General features: G+C 43.6%; 1 protein-coding gene across 1 annotated transcript in view; it reads left to right on the forward strand.

Moving 5' to 3' along the window:
• Positions 1-23,853, forward strand: part of fut7 (fucosyltransferase 7) — a 114,804-nt gene that overhangs the window by 28,330 nt on the left and 62,621 nt on the right. Inside the window, exon 3 of the mRNA XM_063074171.1 lies at positions 19,166-20,186. Coding sequence (XP_062930241.1) covers positions 19,263-20,186 — 924 coding nt within the window. The 5' untranslated portion in view covers positions 19,166-19,262. The remainder of the gene's footprint in view (positions 1-19,165; positions 20,187-23,853) is intronic.

Genomic DNA, 23,853 nt, shown 5'->3' on the forward strand with positions numbered 1-23,853 from the left:
AAGTCACCCTGCATCCTCTTAGCATCCTCCTCACTGCTAACACTGCCACCCAGCTTCGTGTCATCCGCAAACTTGGAGATGCTGCATTTAATTCCCTCATCCAAGTCATTAATATATATTGTAAACAACTGGGGTCCCAGCACTGAGCCTTGCGGTACCCCACTAGTCACCGCCTGCCATTCTGAAAAGGTCCCATTTATTCCCACTCTTTGCTTCCTGTCTGCTAACCAATTCTCCACCCACACCAATACCTTACCCCCAATACCGTGTGCTTTAAGTTTGCACACTAATCTCCTGAGTGGGACCTTGTAAAAAGCCTTTTGAAAATCCAAATATACCACATCCACTGGTTCTCCCCTATCCACTCTACTAGTTACATCCTCAAAAAATTCTATGAGATTCGTCAGACATGATTTTCCTTTCACAAATCCATGCTGACTTTGTCCGATCATTTCACCGCTTTCCAAATGTGCTGTTATCACATCCTTGATAACTGACTCCAGCAGTTTTCCCACCACCGACGTTAGGCTAACCGGTCTATAATTCCCTGGTTTCTCTCTCCCTCCTTTTTTAAAAAGTGGGGTTACATTAGCCACCCTCCAATCCTCAGGAACTAGTCCAGAATCTAACGAGTTTTGAAAAATTATTACTAATGCATCCACTATTTCTTGGGCTACTTCCTTAAGCACTCTAGGATGCAGACCATCTGGCCCTGAGGATTTATCTGCCTTCAATCCCTTCAATTTACCTAACACCACTTCCCTACTAACATGTATTTCGCTCAGTTCCTCCATCTCACTGGACCCTCTGTCCCTTACTATTTCTGGAAGATTATTTATGTCCTCCTTAGTGAAGACAGAACCAAAGTAATTATTCAATTGGTCTGCCATGTCCTTGCTCCCCATAATCAATTCACCTGTTTCTGTCTGCAGGGGACCTACATTTGTCTTTAGCAGTCTTTTCCTTTTTACATATCTATAAAAGCTTTTACAGGCCATTTTTATGTTCCCTGCCAGTTTTCTCTCATAATCTTTTTTCCCCTTCCTAATTAAGCCCTTTGTCCTCCTCTGCTGAACTCTGAATTTCTCCCAGTCCTCAGGTGAGCCACTTTCTCTGGCTAATTTGTATGCTTCTTCTTTGGAATTGATACTATCCCTAATTTCTCTTGTCAGCCACGGGTGCACTACCTTCCTTGATTTATTCTTTTGCCAAACTGGGATGAACAATTGTTGTAGTTCATCCATGCAACCTTTAAATGCTTGCCATTGCATATCCACCGTCAATCCTTTAAGTGTCATTTGCCAGTCTATCTTAGCTAATACACGTCTCATACCTTCAAAGTTACCCCTCTTTAAGTTCAGAACCTTTGTTTCTGAATTAACTATGTCACTCTCCATCTTAATGAAGAATTCCACCATATTATGGTCACTCTTACCCAAGGGGCCTCTCACGACAAGATTGCTAACTAACCCTTCCTCATTGCTCAATACCCAGTCTAGAATAGCCTGCTCTCTGGTTGGTTCCTCGACATGTTGGTTCAAAAAACCATCCCGCATACATTCCAAGAAATCCTCTTCCTCAGCACCTTTACCAATTTGGTTCACCCAATCTACATGTAGATTGAAGTCACCCATTATAACTGCTGTTCCTTTATTGCACACATTTCTAATTTCCTGTTTAATACCATCTCCGACCTCACTACTACTGTTAGGTGGCCTGTACACAACTCCCACCAGCGTCTTCTGCCCCTTAGTGTTACGCAGCTCTACCCATATCGATTCCACATCTTCCTGGCTTATGTCCTTCCTTTCTATTGCGTTAATCTCCTCTCTAACCAGCAATGCTACCCCACCTCCTTTTCTTTCATGTCTATCCCTCCTGAATATTGAATATCCCTGAATGTTGAGCTCCCATCCTTGGTCACCCTGGAGCCATGTCTCTGTGATCCCAACTATATCATAATCATTAATAACAATCTGCACTTTCAATTCATCCACCTTATTACGAATGCTCCTTGCATTGACACACAAAGCCTTCAGGCTCTTTTACAACTCTCTTAGCCCTTATACAATTATGTTGAAAAGTGGCCCTTTTTAATGCTTGCCCTGGATTTGTCGGCCTGCCACTTTTACTTTTCTCCTTAGTACTTTTTGCTTCTACCCTCACTTTACACACCTCTGTCTCTCTGCACTGGTTCCCATCCCCCTGTTGTGAACTAACCTCCTCACGTCTAGCCTCTTTAATTTGATTCCCACCCCCCAACCATTCTAGTTTAAAGTCACCTCAGTAGGCCCCCGCTAATCTCCCTGCCAGGATATTGGTCCCCCTAGGATTCAAGTATAACCAGTCCTTTTTGTACAGGTCACGCCTGCGCTAAAAGAGGTCCCAATGATCCAAAAACTTGAATCCCTGCCCCCTGCTCCAATCCTTCAGCCACGCATTTATCCTCCACCTCATCGCATTCCTACTCTCACTGTCGCGTGGCACAGGCAGTAATCCTGAGATTACTACCTTTGCGGTCCTTTTTCTCAACTCCCTTCCTAGCTCCCTGTATTCTCCTTTCAGGACCTCATCCCTTTTCCTACCTATGTCATTGGTACCTATATGTACCACGACCTCTGGCTCCTCACCCTCCCACTTCAGGATATCTTGGACATGATCAGAAATATCCCGGACCCTGGCACCAGGGAGGCAAACTACCATCCGGGTCTCTGGACTGCGTCCACAGAATCGCCTATCTGACCCCCTTACTATCGAGTCCCCTATCACAACTGCCCTCCTCTTCCTTGCCCTACCCTTCTGAGCTACAGGGCCAGACTCTGTACCGGAGGCTCGGCCACTGTCGCTTCTCCTGGGTAAGCTGCCCCCCCCAACAGTACTCAAACAGGAGTACCTGTTGTTAAGGGGCACAGCCACCGGGGTACTCCCCATCACCTGACTTTTCCCCTTCCCCCTCCTAACCGTGACCCACTTGTCTGCCTCCCGTGGCCCTGGCGTGACCACCTGCCTTCCACTCCTCTCTATCACCTCCTCACTCTCCCTGACCAGACGAAGGTCATCGAGCTGCTGCTCCAGTTCCGTAACGCGGTCCCTTAGGAGCTGCATCCCGATGCACTTGGCGCAGATGTAGACGTCCGGGAGGCTTGGAGACTCCAGGGCCTCCCACATCCGACACCGAGAACAGCAAACTTCCCTCACACTCATAATGCCCCTCTCCTCAAATAACAACAGAAAATGATGTTGGAAGATTGGAGCGACTGGGGTTGTATACACTGAAATTTAGAAGGATGAGAGGAGATCTGATTGAAATGTCAAAGATTATTAGGGGATTGGACACGCTAGAGGCAGGAAACATGTTCCCGATGTTGGGGGAGTCCAGAACCAGAGGCCACAGTTTAAGAATAAGGGGTAGACCATTTAGAACGGAGTTGAGGAAAAACTTTTTCACGCAGAGGGTTGTGGTTCTGTGGAATGCTCTACATCAGAAGGCAGTGGAGGCCAATTCTCTGGATTCTTTCAAGAAGGAGTTAGATAGAGCTCTTAAAAATAGCGGAGTCAAGGGATATGGGGAGAAGGCAGAAACAGGGTACTGATTATGGATGATCAGCCATGATCACAGCGAATGGTGGTGCTGGCTCGAAGGGCTGAATGGCCTACTCCTGCACCTATTGTCTATTGTCTACTGACATAGCACGTCCTCCCTGTGACCACTTGTATCTCCCCTGGGTGTTGCCGTTTTCTTCAGCATCCTAAGTGCACGCTGCTTGGTAGGTTGTCAGTTTAATCATGTTTATAATGAAGTTTAGTGCAGTTTATTTATTTATTGAGCTACAGCATGGAATAGGCCCCTTAGGGCCTTTGAGCCAGGCCACCCAGCAACCCCCAGATTTAATCCTAACCTAATCAGGGGACTATCCACAATGAGCAATTAACCTCCCAAACCAGTATGTCTTTGGATTGTGGGAGGAAACAGGAGCAGTTGGAGGAAAGCCATGTGGCCATGGGGAGAACGTACAAACTCCTCATAGGCAGCAGTGGGAATTGAATCCAGGTTGCAGGTACTGTAAAGCATTGTGCCAACCACTATGTTACTGCACCACCCACCGTATGTTCAGGTTGTTAATGTTAGGTTACTTGTGCTAAATTAATTGAGTGCTTAAAGTAATTGAGTAATAGAATCTCGGGGGGAGGGGGTTGCTGTTGATGGCAGTACGAAGAGAACAAAATGGGATGAGTGCACATTGAGGTGTGACAAGAGTCCTTGACAAGGATAGTTTGGACCCAAAAGCTGGGGTATCAGAAGCAAGGTTCAAGACGCAGTATCAGACTGGATCTCAGCACAAAACAAACGCTCGATGATATCACTAGTAGTTCAGGTGTTCCTTTAATACTTGATTCTTGGTGCCCAAAACAGTTAGCAGGGCCATCTTAAACCCTTAAAGGGGCCACGCCAGCTATCTGTATTCTGGGGAGTTACGGTGTCTAAATCCCAGAAGCTGGCACGGTTGGAAGTGTCACGTACCCCGTGACGGGTTAAAGAACCAGCAGAAATGGAAAACACCTTGGATTCCAGTATTGCTATTAACTAATGGTATTTATTAATAACTATGCAATACAGTAATATAAATGCAGATAAATCAAAGATTAGCAATGATTATATATAAGTAAGTATATCACTAAGTGTGGAAATATATGAAAACCAAGCTTCTTCAAGTCTAGGGGTAAATAGATAGTCTTATGATGATGAGTAACTGTCTCTCAAATAACAGCTCCTCCCTTCTCTTTCTGCAAGAATATACAAGCAGGCAATATCCTTGTAGAAAGTATAAACAAACTGTGAGCAGTCTTCGTCTCTCTCTCTCTCTTTTAAAAACAAGATGTCGGTGTTAAATAACTCTCTCTCTTTTCAAAAGCACAGTTCATAGGGGTAATTCAGGACCCCGTCACAGAAGCGTCTCGTAACACGGGGCTTGACAATCAATATGGGCTCGCTGGGCCAAAGGAGCTTGCTTCTGCGCTGCGCCTCTCTGTGGCTCCATGACTAACTCCAAGGTCAGCGTTGTGGGAGGACCATGTTGTCTGGTACCTTCCCCCCACCCAGCACAACACTGTCCCATTTCCCCACCATGCTTTCAAAGGAAGGTTGCAACTAATGTCTGGTCTAGTTTATCAAATTATACAAAACAAGCCATGACTGCTCGATTTCTGAGAAATCAATATTTAACTACATAATGCTTAAAAACAAAAATGTACTTCAATCTCCAGATGGAAATGACTAATGCTAGGTGTAGGTTTCTGAGTACATCAGTTTTATACTTCACAATTTGTAACTTATATTTCTCCACAGTAAAGATATCCATAGATTAAGAATACACTGCAGATACTCTGGGCCCAGTGTATTGACAGCCCTATCTTGTTGGAAGTCACGCACCCCCTGACTGGGTGAGGGGAGAGGGACTGTGGCTAATTTTCCATCCCTTGTTTCCAGGTAGCGGCATACTGAGTGAGGTTTAAAGGCTGGTAGGGAAGCAGCCTTCAAACAGTGAAGTCATAGTAAAAGAGGAAGTTGTTCGGGGGGGTGAAGTGGCTCGGTTTTTTTTTCTTTTGCAAATACTGAGCCTTTGGTGGCATAGAAACGGAAAGAGGTCATTCAAGTCATGTTTGTTCTGCACTGCCAGTAACGTAATCTGTAGGCAATAATCGTTGATTCTACCTGAATAATCACAGAAGTTGTGCAAATGTGGAGGAGAATGTGATGGGAAAATGAAAGATAATGGGATGTGTTGAATTTTTATGGCCCATTTTCATGCCAATTATTCCTTTGTATCTATGCCTTTGACAATAACCTTGAATTTAGGTTAGTGTAAATGAGTGTTTGATAATCAGTGCTGTTTTTGTAGGCTAAACAACCTGCTTCTATGCTGTATTTATCTATCCTGTTCCTGTCTTGATTCTGTTTGACTTTCTTCACCCCAGTAATAGCTCAGCCTATAGTCTCCGACACTGAAAGTCCTGATTCAGTAGGTGAACTGAATAGGGTGTGGGATTATTTTTGATTTTACCTCTTTTTCAGTAAGAGTGGCATGGAATGAGACAGTGCAGTCTATGAGACAAAGACATATCCAGAAAGGAAAGGGAAGGTTCCATGCAACTGATGTATTCGCTCCTGGAGGAAATAGTTTCATTAGGGGAAGACAGGTTGAAACAATGGGTCTACATAGAGAGTCCTGCCTGGAGATCTTGGACAGGTGGTTGAACTTCAACTACTGCACAGAGTCTTGTCATCTTCGGAAGTTTTCGGATGACTCTGCCATAGTTGGATGCATCAGCAAAGGAGATGAGGCTGAGTACAGGGCTACGGTAGGAAACTTTGTCACATGGTGTGAGCAGAATAATCTGCAGCTTAATGTGAAAAAGACTAAGGAGCTGGTGGTAGACCTGAGGAGAGCTAAGGTACTGGTGACCCCTGTTTCCATCCAGGGGGTCAGTGTGGACATGGTGGAGGATTACAAATACCTGGGGATACGAATTGACAATAAACTGGACTGGTCAAAGAACACTGAGGCTGTCTACAAGAAGGGTCAGAGCCGTCTCTATTTCCTGAGGAGACTGAGGTCCTTTAACATCTGCCGGACGATACTGAGGATGTTCTACGAGTCTGTGGTGGCCAGTGCTATCATGTTTGCTGTTGTGTGCTGGTGCAGCAGGCTGAGGGTAGCAGACACCAACAGAATCAACAAACTCATTCGTAAGGCCAGTGATGTTGTGGGGATGGAACTGGACTCTCTGACGGTGGTGTCTGAAAAGAGGATGCTGTCTAAGTTGTATACCATCTTGGTCAATATCTCCCATCTACTACATAATGTACTGGGTGGGCACAGGAGTACATTCAGCCAGAGACTCATTCCTCCGAGATGCAGTACTGAGCGTCATAGGAAGTCATTCCTGCCTGTGGCCATCAAACTTTACAACTCCTCCCTTGGAGGGTCAGACACCCTGAGCCAATAGGCTGGTCCTGGACTTATTTCATAATTTACTGGCATAATTTACATATTACTATTTAACTATTTATGGTTTTATTACTATTTATTATTTATGGTGCAACTGTAACGAAAACCGATTTCCCCCAGGATCAATAAAGTATGACTATGACTATGACTATGAAGCAGACAGTGATGAGCTGGGGCTTGAAGCTGCAGCGGGAAAATCTCCCAAGGAAATGAGATGGGCCTGGGAGACAATGGACTCATCTGTGATAGTGGGATCATGGCCCATTAGGAGGCATACGGATGTGTGTTGACAGCTGAGGTTTTGTTTTTGCAAAGCAGAAATCAGTTCATCAGACCACAACGGCACCACCTTGTTGGTTGGTTTTATGATAATATCAGGCTTCTTGTCTTTCCTTACCAAAGGTCTACAACCTGAAACACTAATTGTTTCTCATTCCACAGATGTTGCCCGATCTGTTGCCTGATCTACTGGTCTATTTTCATTGACTATATATAATTTTCCCAAAATGCATCATCAGATTTCAATGCAAGGCCATGCTCTAGCATTTCCATTGTTACAATATGGGCCAGGAAAAGGTTGCATAGACTAAGAAAACTACAACTCGAGCAACTGGCAATGGTAGGGCATAACCTACTTTATCCGTGCAAAGTTATACCTCCTCATTGAAAAGTAATGTCAGATGCTACTGAGTTTGACGCCCAAAGGATAAACATCTACGGCGTGTCTGCTTTCAAGTGAGCAATAAAAGACAGTATGCAATGTCTAATTTTAAAAGATTCCCTAATCCCAAAACTATTAAAGCTGGAGAATATAAGCAAAAGATTTTAGTAAATGAAATAGTCAAAAGACTAAGGACAAAAGAAAATTTCTAACACTACATTGGTGATAAAAAAAAATTCACCTTTGTGACAACTGTCCTAGTGGACTTGTTTGGTCCTAGTGCACCAGGACAGTTCCCACAGTAGCCACAGCCAGATCAGGAGCATATTACTTCATTTTAGCTGGCTGGCTGGACAGTAACAGATCACTTTAAATGTCTATGAACAACTCTAGCTCTGGAGCGGCCAGCTAATAATGGTAACATTTTGTGCTGATAAGCTGAAGTCTGAGGTAGCAAGCCGTGGGCTACGACTGAGAGACGACAGTGAACAATGACTGAGAAGTAGACATCCTGGGAAAAAGATAGGGCTTCCAAGTTTCTCAGTGCCAACCAAAGTCTCCGAAGACTGAAGTACAACAGGTTGTGTACCTGCTGCAGTACAAATCATACAACTGCTGTCAAAACATCAGAACCGCACAAGCACAGATTATTAACTCCCACGTGGGAATAATATGTTTCCCAATATGCTTCTGGTTTTAAGATTTCTAATCTTTCAGGATTAATCTATTTCCAAGCAACATTAAACAGGACTCCACTTTTTTTATATATAATTTTTATTGAGTTTTCAAAATGATACAAGAGAAAAAAAAGTATCTACCCTCCCCCCTCCCCTTAACCCTCCCCCCCCAATATATACTCCTATCTAAAAAGAAAAGATAAAAAGAAAAAAAAGGAACCACCTGAATATTAGAAGGTTTGCACATGCTCCATGGGATAAAAATAAATTTTATATATATTTGTTACTTTCCCTCAAGGAACCAAGATCTTCATCATCGGAGCTATAAATAAGGGCTCCAAATATTCAAAAATGTTACATAGTTATCTCTTAAAATCTAAAACATTACTTAACTTCTCAACTCTCATAGTTCCCTGGGGAATCTCTTTGAACTTCACCATGTTGCTATGTGTTTCCCTCCCAATCATCCAGGCAAAAAGAAAAAAAAGATAGATAAGATACAAAAAAAGAAAAGACAAAATACCCCCCCACTAATGTTGTGAATGAAAGATACACAACACTACCCACCTCCATTGTGCGGGTTGTGGCTATTGCCATGTTTGCGCACATGAATAACGTAGCGATTGGATAGTGTTTCTTCCAGCTCCCTCGTAACAAAAAATTATATATATATAGAAAAAAAAATTAATGTTATTATTCCCAGCTAATATTCCTCAAATTTTAACCTTTCTTCCCCTCCCTCATATAATTAATAATATATTTATATATTCATCCACCTAAAAATTCAGCAGGCCTAATCCTTGATCCAGTCTTCATCTTCAATCCATCCATCTCTCTCCCTTAAGTTTGTTCTTGTATCTGGTGAATATTTAAAGAATCTCGCACAAACTCCTCCACTTTCCGGTAATCGTCAAAAAATCTTTTTTCTCCACCAGGCAAAAAAATCTTCAAGGTTGCAGGATAACACAATATAAATTGATAACCGTGATCCCATAGGGCTTTTTTCACTGGATTAAACTTCTTCCTTCTTTTCAAAAGTTCATAACTTATGTCAGGGTAGAAAAAAATTTTCTTCCCTTCTATCATTTGTGGCCCTTTTCTCTTCTTGGCAGCTTGGGCAGCAACCTGTAGAATTCCTTCTTTGTCTTGAAATCTTAAGAATTTTATTAAAATTGATTGTGGATATTGGTCATCTTGTGGTTTTGGTCTTAGAGCTCTATATACCCGCTCAATTTCAATTGATCGGTCTTCCTCGGGATCCATCTTTGAAAAAATTCTATTGGATTATCTCCCTCTATACCTTCTTTAAGACCAACAATTGTAATGTTATTATGTCTACTAAAATTTTCCAACACGTCCAGTTTCTCCAAGAGTCGATTTCTTTCCGTGTTCCAGCCAAGCTCATTATTTTCTGTTTTTTCTACTCTATCGTTAATATGCTCCATTGTTCTTTCCATCTTCTGAAGTTTCTTATCCATTTTATCCTGTTTTTTCATAGCTTTATCATAGCACATCTTCACGTCTCTAAGCTCTGTTCTTAATTTTCTTAGTTCAGCCGTTAAGCGCAATAAAGCCTCTCTCATGTCTCCGTCGTCTCCTTTACTTCCAGTCTCTTCCAGTTCTTCCTCCTCTTCTTCATCTGTATTCTCTGCGATATCCAATTCTGACTCTGATTTACTTTCAGTTGCAGTGGCCGTCTGTTCTTGTAGTTTAAGTTGTGTCGATTTGCGCATGCGTACTTCTTTGCGCATGCGCAATTCCAGCACCTTCTTCCGAGAGACCGCTACCGCCGCCATTGCTCCCCATTCTTCTACGCCAGAGATAAAATGCGTCTCCTCTGAAGGAGATCCAACCTGAATCTGAGGCTTCATTGCTGCAGTAGGCCCATTTTTCTTCCCATCTTGCGGCGACTTCACAACAACAGACTTCTTCTGTTGCGGTTTACGAGGCATATCGTAGAGTAGTCTTACGAAGTTTATAAGTAGTTTTCGGAAAGTATTTATTAACTTTACTTTGTTTAAACGGTACTTTGCTGATTTTTTACGGGAGAGCTGGATTTACACGTCTCAATCCCACGTCATCACGTGACGCCCCCCCCAACAGGACTCCACTTGAAGCAACCTTAGGTGACACCAAGACTTAAAGGTTTTAGATACTTTGCCTGTGCCTATTTGATCTACAACTGCCTTGTGGAAGTCCACGCACTGAGATGCTTACCACATCCAGGGCAGAATGATGGACTCTTGGCGCCTGAAGTCCTGAACGAGAGAGCAGGTGGACCTCCACATCAACTATTGCACGCTGCCTGGCAGGCCAGACGTTGCATTTTGACATCACCTGCTGCAGGCGTCGCTTGTTGGCTCCCCCAAAACCCTGGTAGTGCTCATGTGCATCTCCCTCTCCAGAAAGTTGGCCCACCAGCATCCATATCCTTCTGGCCTAACTAACCTGGCATTCCATTTGTGTCTCCGCACATGAACTATTTCCCTCTAATTGGGTCTGTTGAGCATTATGAGCTGTTAACACGAACATTAGAAGACAGTATGATCCCTCCTCCTCTTCCTCCATTTTCTCTGCACAGTGGAGGTGACAAACGAGTGATATCTCTTGACTCTGAAGTGATAGGGGAGAAAAGGAAATGCACGGCCATTGTGAGTACACAGCTCTGAACGGTTAGTCTGAGTGACCAGCAGAAACTGAGGCGTGAAAAGCCATCTATCATTGTAAGGAAATGTACCTTGGTTAATGTTCAGTGAATGTTTGCATACCTGATCTTCCAATTTAGCAAAGGTTCTGACCTTTGTCTGTGAATGGTCTCTGTAATTGGAAGGGTTCTTCTTCACTTTACTGCAGATGCTGGAAATCCAGGCTAACACTTCGGCCCACAGCGATAGATTGCTTTTCAGACCTCAGGTTATGCTGGGACCGGGTCAGGCAGTATCTATGGAAATGAATAAAGAGTCGATGCTTCAAGCCGAGACTCTTCATCGGGACCAGAAAGGAAATGGGAAGAAAACAGAAAAATGGGGGGTGGGTGGGGAGAGCGGATGGAGTACAAGCTGGAAGGTGATAGGTGAAGCCAGGAGGGTGGGAGAGGAGGTATGAAGTGAGAAGCTAGGAGGTGATAGGTGGAAAACGTAAAAGGCTGGCGAAGAGGGAATCTGATAGGGGAGGAGAGTGGACCATGGGAGAAAGGGGAGGAGAAGGGGCACCAGGGAGAGATGATAGGCAGGTGAGGAGAAGAGGTAAGAGGGCAGCCAGAGTGGATAATGGAAGTAGAGGAGAGGAGGAGGAGGGAAAATTATTGGAAGCTGGAGAAATTGATGTTTATGCCATCAGATTGGCAGCGACCCAGAGGGAATATGACATGAGGTGTTGCTCCTCCAACTTGAGAGTGGCCTCATGACATGTCAGAATGGGAACGGGTTTGGAATTAAGATGATTGGCCATCTGGAAATCCTGATTTTTGTGGACAGAATGAAGGTGCTCAACAGAGTGGTCACCCAATCTATGCCGGGTCTCACCAATGTAGAGGAAGCCACATTGGCAGCAGTGCATAGGGTAGACAAGCACAACAAATTCACAGGTGAAGTGTTGGCTCATCTGGAAGGACTGTTTGGAGCCCTGAATGGAAGAGAGGGAAGAGGTGAATGGGCAGGTGCAACACTTCTTCAGCTTGCAAGGGTGCTAGGATGGACAAACAGATAAGGGAATCATGGAGGGAGTGATCCCTGTGGAAAACAGGGAGTAGGGTTGGGGGGGAGGTGTTGGTTAAGGATGTGTTTGGTAGTAGGATCCTGTTGAAGATGGTGGAAGCTGTGGACAATGAACTTTCCTCCAGCATTTTGGTTGTGTTACTGGAATGGACACAGCACTCTGACCTAAAATGTCTTTGTAATTGGAATTCACTTCACTGAACAGATACTCGTTGTAAGCAAACTCGGCTTGTGCGTGTGTGTGTGTGTGTGTGTGTGTGTGTGTGTGTGTGTGTGCGTGCGCGCGCGTGCACGCACTAGCACATGAACGTGCATGCACAAAAATGTGCGCGTGAGTGTGTCTGGGTGAGCGAGTGTGTGAGAGACAGTAAGTTTGTGCGTGTGTGAGAGTGAGATATTCTCTGCATGTCTGAGTGTCCAACGCTCATGGGTCAGCAACACACACAAAATGCTGAAAGAACTCGGCAGGTCAGGCATCCATGGAGGCTAATGACATTTGATGTTCAAGGCTAGCTGTGAGTGCGTTGGGTCGTTTATTGCATATGGTGCTCCCGGTGTGGCATCCTCTACATCGCTGAGACCAGATATCCCACCTCCTTCCTTCTATTCCATGGTTCACTGTCCTCTGCTATCGGATTCCTTCTTCTGCAGCCCACCTGTCATCTCCTAACTTCTCACATCATTCTCTTTCACCTCCCTCTCACTCCTCCACCACCTACCTTCCCTCTCACCTGCCAGCTTGTTTCAATAGGTTTCAAAGGTACGTTTAATGTCAGAAAAATGTATCACAATATACATCCTGAAATTCTTCCTCTTCGCAAATATCCACGAAAACAGAGGAGCGCCCCAAAGAATGAAAGACAGTTAAATGTTAGAACCCCAAAGCCCCCCCAGCTCGCCCTCCCATGCATAAGCAGCAGCAAAGCAACGACCCCCCCGACCAGCAAAAATGCATTCGCAGCCCTCACCGAGCACTCAAGTGTGCAACAAAGCATCAATAAAGACACAGACTTGCAGTACCCCATAGACTATTCGTTCACCCGGTATTCGACATACCACAGGCTCTCTCTCTCCCTAATAAGGAAAAAAAAGGTGGCCCCGTTTCTCAGCGAGAGGGGAGACATAACAAAGCAACTCACTGATTTATGGTGTTAAAAGTCTGCTGCATCGCTTCTTCCGAGCTCTACGCCCAAAGAACTCGGGTCTCTGGGCACACAGCCAGGAGCCAGCTCGCTGCTTTCAATCTTCCATTCCCCCCCTCCACCCTCCCCTTCCCCCCACCTTTTTATCCTGGCCTCTGCCAACTTCCTTTCCAGTCCTGATGAAGGGTCTCAGCCTGAAGTGTTGAGTGTTCAATTCCCTTCATAGGCACTGCCTGACCTGTTGAGTTCCTCCAATGTTTTTTGTAGGTGTTGTTTAAGATTTCCAGCATCTGCAGTAATCTTTTGTGTCTCAGTGGCTTAGTGAGTGTGTGTGTGTGTGTGTGAGAGAGAGAGAGAGAGAGAGAGAAGTATTTGTGGGTATGAACATTGCTGTAAAGGCATGAGCATTGAGGAAGATTTGTGGGTAGATGGTACAACAGGGGCCACAGTGTGGTCTCTGTAAGGTTTGTGTGAGGTGGGAGAGTTGCAGCAGATCACATTCATTGCAGTGTGAAATCCAGCAACACTTCCCGTTGCCTTTTGTTCCCTGGCTGTAGCACCGCTCCGGTGTATGAGGTGACTCACTCCTGAAAATAGTTCATGATGCCAATTCCAACATTTCCTCCATCCCATTTCTGAGTATCTTCCTGGCATCCCAGGTGGGATAGACACGGAGGACATAAGAACGAAAGAAATAAGAACAGGAGTCAGCCATCTGGCCCATTGGACCTGTTCCACCATTCAATAAGATCATGGCTGATCTGGCCATGGACTCATTCTACTTACATACCTTCTCCCCATAGCCCCTAATTCCCCAGCAATGCAAGAATTTATCTAATTGTGCTTTCAATATATTTTATGAGTAGCCTCTACTACTTCGCTAGGTGGAGAATTCCATGGATTCACTGGGAAAAGTAGTTTCACCTCATCTCCATCCGAAGTCTCTTGTCCAGATCTTGAGGCTATGTCCCCCTAGTTCTGGTCTCACTTCTCCCCTCCGTTCTGTCTCGTCCACCAGAATATAGTGAGGTGTACCAGAGAAATGGAACAGCCAAACCTTCCCCTGTGCTACCTCGCTTTCACCCATTTCAATTCGAAGTGCAGCTGAGTTCAAAGTTATTATCAAAGTACATATATATCATAATATACAACCTTGAGGTTCATTTTCTAGTGGGCATTCACAGTAAATACAAAGAAACGCAACAGGGTCAATGGAAAAAGTAGCGGTTAGCACAACACTTTACAGTACAGGTGACTGGAAGTCAATTCCCGCCGCTGCCTGTCAGGCGTTTGCATGTTCTTCCCGTTCTGCCTGGTGCTCTGGTTTTTACCCACAGTCCAAAGAATGCCGGTTGGTAAGTACACTTTTCATCCCTCTTCCCTCCGGGAGGAGGCTCAGGAGCTTGAAGACTTGTATGGCCAGATTTGGGAACAGCTTCTTTCCAACTGTGATAAGACTGCTAAACGGATCCTGACCCGGATCTGGGCCGTACCCTCCAAATATCTGGACCTGCCTCTTGGTTTTTTTGCACTACTTTACTTCCCATTTTTCTATTTTCTATTTATGATTCATAATTTAAATTTTTAATATTAATTATCGATTTGTAATCCAGGGAGCGGGAAGTGCAGAATCAAATATTGCTGTGATGATTGTACGTTCTAGTATCAATTGTTTGGCAACAATAAAGTATAAAGTATAAAGTATAAAGTAATCGGTCATTGTAAATTGTCCTGAGACCAGAACTAGGGGGACATAGCCTCAAGATTTGGACAAGAGATTTCAGATGGAGATGAGGTGATTTCCATCTCCATCCCAGTGAATCCATGGAATTCTCCACCTAGCGAAGCAGTAGAGGCTACTCATGAAATATATTGAAAGCACAATTAGATGAATTCTTGCATTGCTGGGGAATTAAGGCTTGGATTAAATTGGGGGATTGCTGAGTGTCATGGCTTGACAGGCCGGAAGGTACTATATCTCAGTAAATAAATAAACCGCACACAAAACGGACAAACAGTCAATGTGCAAACCTAACAAAGGCAATAAATTGTGCAAATGCAAAAGGTCAAAAATAATTAAATAATAAATAAGTATTGAGAACGTTGTGTCGTAGAACCCTTGAAAGTGAGTCCATAAGTTGTGGAATCAGTTCAGTATTGGAGTGAGTGAAGTTACCCACTCGGGATCAGGAGCCTGATGGCTGAGGTGTAACAGTGCCTGTTCCTGAACCTGCTGGTGTGAGAAATAACTGTAAGAGGTACATCAAACCATGTTGCAATGTAGAGGGGAGCATCCTGTTACCCTGACTTTCACTGGCACAGGAATGAGGAAATATTACTGGGACCTACACATTTCAGCCTTTAAGATGGTATTGCACATACAGAACTTTGCACAAACGTTTGCTTGCAGCTCATGGTCAAATTGACTAGGTTGCACTGGCATCACCTCATGTGGGTTAACCAAGCTGCAAACACCTAGTAGTTCCAATTTAACTGTAATCTAATGTCTAGCCAACGGTTTATCCCGGTCAACAGAGGCTTGAGGCTTTGCAGATGACTTATGAAGTGACAAGTTAAGTCGTGTGCTTTTTCCAGAGCAGAAAATAGCAACTCACCATAATGCTCCCATTAGCCCAGCAGTACCAGAGGTTCCTCAGATGCTCAGTTAGCAGGGGCTTTGAGTCAGGTTAATGCTTTCAGTGTTGGCATCAGTGAATAATCTCAAACCTCATCCGTAGGACTAAGAGTTTTGCAATTCAGAGACTGCTTGACAGAACCAGCAACTTTGAAATATAGAGAGGTACAGCACAAAAACAGACCATTTGGACAACTGCCCATGCCAACCATCAATTATCCATAACCCTATCAACTCCAGTTCTGCCCATGTTCTAAACTTACCTACACACTAAAGGCTATTAACATGGCTAATTAACCTACAGTCCTCATGTTGTTTTTTTTGGGTGTGGGGGAACTGCAGCACTTGGAGGAACCACGCTGTCCCACAGACAACATCTGAGGTCAGGATAGAACCCAGTCTCTTGTACTCTGAGTCAGTAGCTCTACCAGTGCAGCCCCATGCAGTCTGCACTCAGATCACTGTGCTCCTTTAACTGCCCTTCAAAGCCAAAGCGCTAGCTTCTGGTCAACCTTCAACGCAAATTTCATTCCGCTTCTCGACAGCTCATTTCAGCACGAGGATCCCCTCCTTTAAACCTCTGCTCAATGGCAAGGAGAGATATTGTCTCTTAAGATTCTGTTCAATGAGTCAGATCTCCCACTGCAGACACGATGCCACTCGAGAGCGAGTTCAAAGAAAGCAATACAGACCCTGCCAGTCTTCAGAAGTCTGAAGTTTCAGCTGTTTTACATATATGGTAAAGTCAAAGGGAGACAAGCGAGACTAGCAACTGGGGCAGAAAGATGAATGGTGTTGCTCCACACTGCGTTTGTCACACTTGTGATAGTTTTACGTGGTAACTTGCAAGTTCCTACCTCAGTAGGGTACACTGACAAAGAGGTAGTCTTTCTGTTCCTGCTAATCTCTCTTCAGCAGCTGACTCCAGCGTTCATACTCCCTCCTACCACTTCGCTCCACATGCCTCTCTATATACGTTTTCTTTCTTTGTCCGCTTCCATCTAAAATTCATGTGCCACCGTATCCCAATTCCATCTCTATTTCCTTCCTCTACCTGGCACTGCCTGCCTGTCATCTTACATCGCTCCTAAGTCCTCCGACCCCCTCAGACTTTGGTCTCACTACTGCGCTTCCACTCTTTGTACAGCCATCTTGCCTCTTCGTTCATAGTCCTGATACAGAGTTTTGACTAAAAAACATTGACAATTCTCTTCCCCCTCACAGATGCTGCTTGGCCCACTGAGTTCCTCCAGCAGTTTGTTTGTTACTCCAACTTCCAGCATCTTAGACCATAAGACATAGGATCAGAATTAGGCCATTCAGCCCATCGAGTCTGCTCTGCCATTCCATCATGGCTAATCCCGGATCTCACTCAACCCCATACACCTGCCTTCTCGTCATAACCTTTGATGCCCTGACCAATCAGGAAACTATCAATTTTCACTTTAAATATACCCATGGTCTTGGCCTCCACAGCTGTCTGCGGCAGACAGATTCACTACTCTCTGACTAAAAAAATTCCTCCTTACCTCTGTTCTAAAGGGTCACCCCTCAATTTTGAGACTGTTCCCTCTAGTTTTGGGCACCTCCACCATAGGAAACATCCTCTCCACATCCACGTTATGTAATCTTTTCAACATTTGGCTTCAATGAGATCCCCCCACATTCTTCTCAATTCCAGAGAGTACAAGCCCAAAGCTGCCAAGCACTCCTCATATGTTAACCCCTTCATTCCCAGAATCATCCCTGTGAAGCTCCTCTGGACTCTGTTCAATGACAAAATATCCTTTCTGAGATATGGAACCCAAAACTGTTGACAATACTCCAAGTGCAGCCTGACTAGTGTCTTATAAAGCCTCAGCATTATCTCCTTGCTTTTATATTCTGCTCCCCTTGAAATGAATGCCAGGATTGCATTTGCCTTCTTTACCACGGACTCAACCTGTACATTAACCTTCTGGGAGTCTTGCATGAGGACAGCTAAGTCTCTTTGCACCTCTGAAGTTTGAATTTTCTCCCCATTTAGGTAATAGTCTGCACTTTTGTTTCTTTTACCAAAATGCATTATCATACATTTCCCAATACTGTATTCCATCTGCCTCCTTTTTTGCCCATTCTTCCCATTTTTCTAAATCCGTCTGCAATTGCATTGCTTCCTCAGCACTACCTACCCTTCTACCCACCTTTGTTTCATCTGCAAACTGCAAACTTTGCCACAAAGCCATCAATTCCATTATCTAAATCATTGAAAAACAATGTGAAAAGAATCAGTCCCAATACTGATCCCTGAGGAACACAGTTAGACACTGGCAGCCAACCAGAAAAGGCTTCCTTTATTCCCACTCGCTGTCTCTTGCCTGTCAGCCATTCCTCTATCCATGTCAGTATCTTTCCTGTGATGTCATGGGATTCTATCTTGTTAAGCAGCTTCATGTGGAGCACCATATCAAATGCCTTCTGAAAATCAAAGTAAATGACATCCACTGCCTCTCATTTGTCCACACTGCTTTTTACTTCCTTGAAGAACTCTAACAGATTTGTCAGGTAAAGTTTCCCTTCACAGAAACCATGCTGACTTTGACTTATTTTATCATTAGTCTCCAAGTACCCCAAAACCTCATTCTTAATAATAGTCTCCAACACTTTCCCAACCACTGAAGTTAGGCTAACTGGCTTGTAACTTCCTTTATTTTGCCTTCTTCCCTTCATAAAGAGTGGAGTGACACTTGCAGTTTCCCAGTCCTCCAGAACCATGCCAGAGTCAAGTGACTCTTGAAAGATCCTAACCAATACATCTGCTATCTCTACAGCAACTTCATTCAGAACTCTGGGATGTAGTCCATCTGAAACAAAAGGGGGTACTAGAAATACCCAAAAGATCAGGCAGCATCTGTGGAGAGAGAAAAACTGACTTAATGGTACAATACAGTCATGATTTTATTAGAGGAGGACCTGGCTTAAGGGGATGAATGGTTTATTTATTCTCAGATTTCAAATGTTTGTAGGTTCAAATGTAATGAGAGGGCCAGCGTTATTCTTCACTAATGTCCGTGTTTCAAAGCAAAACTGTACAGTCATTTTAGAAGCTGGCTACTTTTTCTCTGCTATTCAATTGTTTATGCCCCAAAGTGGCACAGCTTCAAACAAACAAAGCAAAAAAGCTGCAATGTGATTTGTTAATTTTTCTTGCCACCTTGAACTGCGGGTGAAATGGTTTTACGCAGCTGTTTCCTCTTCCAATTTAAAATGTTGATAAATACTTGGTATGTTCAAAGGACGTGTAGGGCACAACATATTAACCACTGTCTCTCTGTTTTCCTACAGAAACAGCTCTCAAGTAGACGTGCTCTGCTGATGTCTGTACAAACTTATACACAAAGTTTCAGTCGCTACTTCGCTTCAGTCGTTGGCAATCCAGCCTATGGCTTTTCTCTTCCGTTTAATACAGAAGTGCAGGTTGTTCATGGTGCTTGCACTCATGGCTGCAGTTGTCACGCTCTTCCCAAACAATTTCAGGCCAATAATCAAGCCAGCAACAAGTCCCAGCGACGATCCCGTGGTTGTGCTGGTATGGAACTGGCCGTTCCTGAACAACTCCATCACGGAAGTAAATGTTTGCCGGGATTTGTACGCTATTGAGAACTGCATCCTTACGTGCAACAAGTCGATGTTTGACCGTGCAAATGTTGTGGCATTCCACCACAGGGAGCTCCAAAACAACATCTCCAATCTACCACGTGAGAAGAGGCCTCGCAACCAAAAGTGGCTCTGGGTCTCTCTGGAATCTCCATCCAACACAAAAGGGATCCATCATCTAAATGGTCTCTTCAACTGGACTATGACCTACAAGAGGGATTCTGACATCTTCATCCCTTATGGACATCTGATGAAAAGAAGCCGACACACTGATGTTTCTATTCCTGAGAAATCTTTTCTCGCCACGTGGGTTATTAGCAACTACCACAGAAAAAGTTGGAGGGCAAAAGTGCATTTGAATCTATCCAAGTACATGCAAATCAACATCTATGGAAAGTCAGTCAAAAAATATCTGCCCAAGACACTTCTATTGCCAACAATATCAAAATATGCCTTTTACCTTGCTTTTGAAAATTCCATACACAAGGATTACATCACAGAGAAACTCTGGAGAAATTCTTTCATGGCTGGGTCCGTTCCCGTGGTTCTTGGTCCTCCACGAGCCAACTACGAGAAGTTTATTCCTCCAGACTCCTTCATTCATGTGAATGATTTTCCCTCTGAAGAGAAGTTGGCCAGCTTCCTAAAGGAACTCTGGCAAAACAGGACTCGCTATGAGAAGTACTTCAACTGGAGAAGACATTACACGGTTAGGATGCACACAAACTGGACAGAAAGGTTTTGTACCATTTGCACTAATTTTAATAGTCTTCCTCAGTCAAAAATATATGACAATTTATATGGCTGGTTTCATGAATAAGGATTATTTTAAACATACCTCAAAATTAGTACTTTTATTATCAATATATATGAAATAAAATTACATTCTTAATAGACTAGAGTTGTATAATCGTTTTATTGTTCTGAAATGTCATGATGTTTTGACACTTAAGGTGGAGGTTGATAGGTTCTTGATTAACCAGGGCCTCAAAGATTACTGGGAGAAGGCAGAAGAATGGAGTTCAGAGGGATAATAAATCAGCCATGACGAAATGGTGGAGCAGACTTGATGGACTGAATGGCCTAATTCTTCTTCTATGTCTTATTGTCTTAAAGTACTTAGCAAGTGATTATCTGCAATTGTTTCTATTCTGAATGATGAGATTTACTAATAATGAGAATTGAATACAGGCTTGTGGAGACCTTATGGAGGAAATTATGTAAATTAGATTAAACAAATTGCTTTTGTTTAAACCTAATATAGCCATTATATAACAAATAGCCCCGTACTTCTGTCATGCTCGCTTGAAATCAGCTTCCTTTTCTGTTAAACCTGCAAATTCTGGCATTTACACCGTGGTGAAAATAATGTCACTGCCTCACATTTCCAGTTATCTGCATTCAGTGCTAATCTGTGGTGCTGTGTGTGGAATTTGCACATTGTTCCTGTGACTGATTGATTTTTCACTAGTTGCTCTTGTTTCTTCCTACATCCCTGAGAAGTGTGAGTTGGCAGATTATTTAGCTGTTGTAAATTTCCCCTTGTGTATGGATGAGTATAGAATCTGAGATCATTGAATTAGTGTAAGATTAATGTAATTTTTATATGGTCAGGGCGGAGTGTCCAAAGTCTATGATGTACAAATCCATGACCTGATCAGTAGCTGAAAAAAATAAGGGTTGGTGTCCTGTGATAAAAATCTTTTTTAGTCCACTTCTAAATACAGAATATTAATATCATTAACATATGAAGTTGCCATCATATTAATCCATTTACATATGTTCCAAATTAATAATACTTAAAATCTAATTAGCTGAGGAAGGTAGCAACATGACCTTGGATATGTTCACTGCAAGAACATACCGCAGATTTTTTTGATGGTTGTGAGGCCCTGACCAAAGAGACGTTTGTTCTCATCTCTGAGATCTGGATGTGAATTAAAACCGAAAGGCAGCACCAAACCCCCGTCTGGGCTGAAACATATTGTCAGCTCTTTGAGAATGAAACTCTCAATACAAGGTATTCAGCTGGGGAGAGAGGAACTGAAATAGGCAATGTTATATGTTAGGCTTAATCATTTGTGTGGGTATTAACAGCATATTATAGAGTCATACAGCCATTCAGCCCATCATGTTCATGCTGACCAGTGGGTACTCCACTATATTAATCCCAGTTTTTTGCACCCAATCTATAACCTTCATGCTCAGGCCATTCAAATGCTCATCAGGACAATTCTTAAATGCAGTCAGTGATTCCACTTCCACTGCTCGCTCAGATAATGCAAACAGTTAGTCACCACTCCCTGGGTGAAAAAGGTCTCCCTCAGGACCACTCAAAATCTCGTACCCCTTACTCAAAATCTATGTCTTCTAGTTTTATATACATATACTTTATGTCCTTACGTGCTGAGTAATTGTCCAAGGTGGAGATTTATAGCTCTGCATATGGCCCTGTGTATTAGCAAGCCCTGAACCTCCTTCTGACAATATCACAATGAGCCCCCCTAACCTACAACCAAAAACTACAGCCTAGGGCTCCTACTTAGTTATTGATTTAATTTAAAACAAGGAAATGTAAACTTCTGGATACTGAAGGAAATAAGGGATAGAGTCATTATCATCATCATTATGTGCCATGTTGTATGACATGGGCAGCCGTGGGTTTCCATCTGTCTTTAACATGAGAAGTCCTGATAAGCTCTTCAAAACTTTTGCCAGTCCATTCCTTGATGTAACTCATGACTGTCATGTGTGGTCAACTATGACTTTTTCATCCAACAAATATCCCGGAAATCGACTTTTTAGAGAGGGAGGGGGAAAAAAAAGAAAGAAAGAAAATGAATGAATCCTGCTTGATCTCTCTTTGTGCTAAGTAGACCTATCAGTTTTCTCTGTGGGCGGGCTTTATAGTCGACCACTCTCTCTCTTCCATAGTCCATCAGTTCAGTTACTGCCGTCCGTAATGATGCTGAAAAGATCCAGACAACTGTCGGTGATGAAGTACAAAAGCCTGGCGAAGAAATTCCCAAGGCTGGCGGTGACAACCTGACTACGCGGGGTTGTCCTATACGGGCGGGGCGCGTTGACGTCTTAAAGGGAATTAGAGCGGGGTTTAAATTGGAGCGAAATTCCAAAATCGTCTGGTAAAACATCTTTAAAAACACGCTCGCAGCAAGCAAATTCTTTGGGATTTTTTTCCTGAACCACTTCCACCTACAGGTACATCGAAGCCCGCGATGGGCTGGGTTTAGGCGCAGCCGTTTTCAGAAGAAAAACCGATTTTAGTAAATACCCGGCCCCCACCGAGGTCTCGTCATTAGAACAGCGAACTGTTTACCTGTGCTTCGTACTTTATATACATTTTGAATTACAGTTTATTAAATAATATGGTAATATATTATTTTATGTGGTGTGCATGATATATGTATTGTGGCTACACCGTGGTCCGGACAGAGGTTGTTTCGTTTGTGGACAATCAGCCAGATGACAATAAACTTGAACTTAAAGATACAGAACTTCTAAATCACTCATTTAAAATTCCCCATTTTGGTGTAAGAAAGTAAGTTCGGGAAAGAGAACACGGAGAATGTCAGGGAAGTGTAGCAATAGGGCCTGGTTAGTTACGGGGAGAATGGACTACAGATCCAGGTGAACGTCAAGGGATTGCAGGAAACAGGGCCTCAGTAAATTTAATATAAGTGTGGGGACAGGCAACCTAGTGTATTAAAGGGAAATTGGCTCCAATAAGTTGAAGTGAGAGCGGGAGTCAGGTTCCAAAGTGTTGAAGTGAGCACGGGAACTGGGACCTCACTTTGTTAAAGGCAGTACAAGAACTGGGGTCTGGTGTGTTAATGGGAATTAAGAGCCCACTGTTTTAAGGGGCCTGGTTGATCTGAGGCCGGATGTGGTAATGGGGGCAGGAAAATTAATGATGACCGTGATGGAGTTGGTTGAGCCTACCATCGTCTGGAGCCTCTTCCTACCCTGTGTTTCAGAACCTCCATATCAGGTGTTAGAAACATAGAAACCCACAGCACAATACAGGCCCTTCGGCCCACAAAGCTTTGCCAAACATCTCCTTAATTTAGAAGTTACCTATGATTACCCATAGCCCTCTATTTTTCTAAGCTCCATGTACCTGTCCAGGAGTCTCTTAAAAGACCCTATCGTATCCACCTCCACCACTGTCACCGGCAGCCCATTCCACGTACTCGCCACTCTCTGAGTAAAGATCTTACCCCTGACATCTCCTCTGTATCTGCTTCCAAGCACCTTAAAACTGTGCCCTCTTGTACTAGCCATTTCAGCCCTGGGAAAAAGCCTCTGACTATCCACACGATCAATGCCTCTCATCACCTTATGCACCTCTATCAGGT

This window comes from Mobula hypostoma, chromosome 21 (assembly GCF_963921235.1).
Source record: "Mobula hypostoma chromosome 21, sMobHyp1.1, whole genome shotgun sequence".
NCBI classification, from domain to species: Eukaryota; Metazoa; Chordata; class Chondrichthyes; order Myliobatiformes; family Myliobatidae; genus Mobula; species Mobula hypostoma.